We start from the raw sequence: 2302 nt of genomic DNA, 5'->3' as shown, positions 1-2302 counted from the left end.
TGAATCCAGATCTTCCTGGCTAGAACCTTCTCAGCACCACCTAGCCAAGCTGCACCAAAGAAGAGACCTGAATCCAGATCTTCCTGGCCAAGGCTAACTCTCTAGCCTCTACTGCACAGGGCCTCTTTAAATCTGTGTGCACTTACTGCACAGTAATAACAACAACAATAAAAAGCTGCCATGTATACAGTGCCCTAAGGTGTGCAAAGAGTTTTATATATATTACCTCACTGGATTCTAATACAATGTCTTTTGGGGCTTTATGACACCTTTCCTTCAAAGAGACCAAAAGTACTTCTGGTGCACAACCTTGAAGCTCATTTTAAAATGGAAAAAAGAGAAAGAACAGAGAGAGGAGTGAGCAGAAAGTACCAAAGAATACATTGGTTCGAGGAGAAGGTTCAAGGGAACAGGAAATAGCCTAAGCACATCCAAGTCCCTTCAGGCTGCTGCAGTATCCTGGGGAGGGCACTGAGGGTTTTTAGGATATATACGGGCATCGCCACAGGCTGGACCTGCAGTCTACACCAGTGATTCCTCCAAGACTTCATTGCTTCTACATCCACCGTTAACATGCCATTCATGAGGACTCAGGAAGCAGGAGCACCTTCCCTTACAGACGTATATATTCCCATCACATTCAGGCGATATTTCATCTTGTGTGGAATTTGTGGGTAGGGTCTGCATCACTGCACCACCTCTTTGGTGGACCTATTAGAGCTTACATAGCAACCAACTAGAGGTAGGATTTACCTTGCTTTCTTTGTCTTAGAAACACCCATATTATAAAAGATGGGGGGGGGGGCAGAATAGAAATCAGAATCTTTTAAATGAAGGAATTAAAGATAAGTGTTAAAAATCTAAGCATCCTAGGGTTTTCTGACAAAATCACACAGGAATCCAAATGAATGATATCTCTTTTTATGGCACACGAAGAGATTTTGTTGGAGTTGGAGGGCCAGGGTCTTTAAATACCCCTCAGAAGATCCATACAGCACTTTTTCTCAATAAAAAGAAATGAGCGAAACCCAGTGGAAGTCTGAGTTAGCAGGCCAGTGTGCAGAACAGGTTCCCTCCAGTGGCAAACATATTATATTACAGAACATCATTGTTAACTGTGACATTCTGTTCATCCCCAGAGTCATTTCAGAGGGGTCATTTCTGATACAATCTTTTAAAGTAGAATATTTTTCCCTTTTTAGGTTTTCATTCACACAATCCCAAATGTCATGTTCTTTTCGACAATGAAACGACCAACCAGAGAAAAACAGGAAAAAAAGATTTTTACAGAAGATATTGACATTTCTGAGATTTCTGGTAAACCAGGACCCCAAACCATGGCCTTCCATTCTCCACTCATCAAACATCCTGATGTAAAGAGCGCCATCGAGGGAGTCAAATACATTGCAGAAACCATGAAATCAGAGCAAGAATCCAATAACGTAAGTGAAATAGTTTGAGACTTAAAAAAAATTAGTTATACTTGTGGATGGATAGATTAGGCTTAGTGGGCAAGTTGGCTTTCAGGAATGGGGCCAAGGAAAATTTTCATCATGTTTTCACATTGTGTGAACTCAGAAAATTATTCATTAAAAATGATCCATTTGTAAACAAGTAATAATAATTGTCAGCCAATAATTGTTGAGCCCTTTAAAGTCTCCAAACAAAAAAGAACTCTGCAGAAATGTTAAATGATACCAAATTTACTAAACCATTGATCATAGGAAGACATTCTATTCTATTCTTTTAAAGACATTCTATTCTAACACCTTCTTCCTCCATCATAGGCTGCCGAGGAATGGAAGTTTGTGGCAATGGTCATGGATCATATTCTCCTTGGAGTCTTCATGCTGGTGTGTATCATTGGAACCCTGGCTGTGTTTGCTGGCCGTCTCATTGAGTTAAATCAGCAGGGATAAATATTAAAGCTGACCTCCAGCAAAGACAAAGGAAGAGATGGAAGAAGAGAAGAAGCAACCTAATTTCATACACTCTCATTTACCTAATATTTCATTTATCTTTACTTAACTCCCATTGTGCCTAAACAGGAGAGTGAAATGTTTTCAATAAATGTACCTGGATCTCAAAAAGAAATTTACAATTCCAGTTGGCATACTGAATAAGGGATTGGGGAAGAGGGAGTGAAGATGGAAAATATTCCAAGCCTAAGGGACAGTCTTGCAAAGTGTATTAAAATTATATCTCATTCTGGTCCCCCTGACCACCCACTCACCTTCTTCTAGTTAGTATAATAAGTAAATTTATGAGTAGCCAATCTACAGTAACAATAGTGGGAAGTAAG

General features: G+C 39.7%; 1 protein-coding gene across 1 annotated transcript in view; it reads left to right on the top strand.

Annotated features, from left to right (window-relative positions):
* The window catches only part of CHRNA1 (cholinergic receptor nicotinic alpha 1 subunit), a 25359-nt gene extending 23265 nt beyond the window's left edge, over positions 1–2094 (top strand). The window contains exons 8-9 of the mRNA XM_069068446.1: positions 1203–1442; positions 1788–2094. Of these exons, the coding sequence (XP_068924547.1) occupies positions 1203–1442; positions 1788–1919 (372 nt within the window). The 3' untranslated portion in view covers positions 1920–2094. The remainder of the gene's footprint in view (positions 1–1202; positions 1443–1787) is intronic.
* The last annotated feature ends 208 nt before the right edge of the window (positions 2095–2302 follow it).

This window comes from Petaurus breviceps, unplaced genomic scaffold (genome assembly GCF_028583685.1).
Source record: "Petaurus breviceps papuanus isolate PSGF00001 unplaced genomic scaffold, PetGlider_PUasm1.0 90763, whole genome shotgun sequence".
Classification (NCBI taxonomy): Eukaryota; Metazoa; Chordata; class Mammalia; order Diprotodontia; family Petauridae; genus Petaurus; species Petaurus breviceps.
This window is presented reverse-complemented; position numbering and strand designations above follow the sequence as displayed.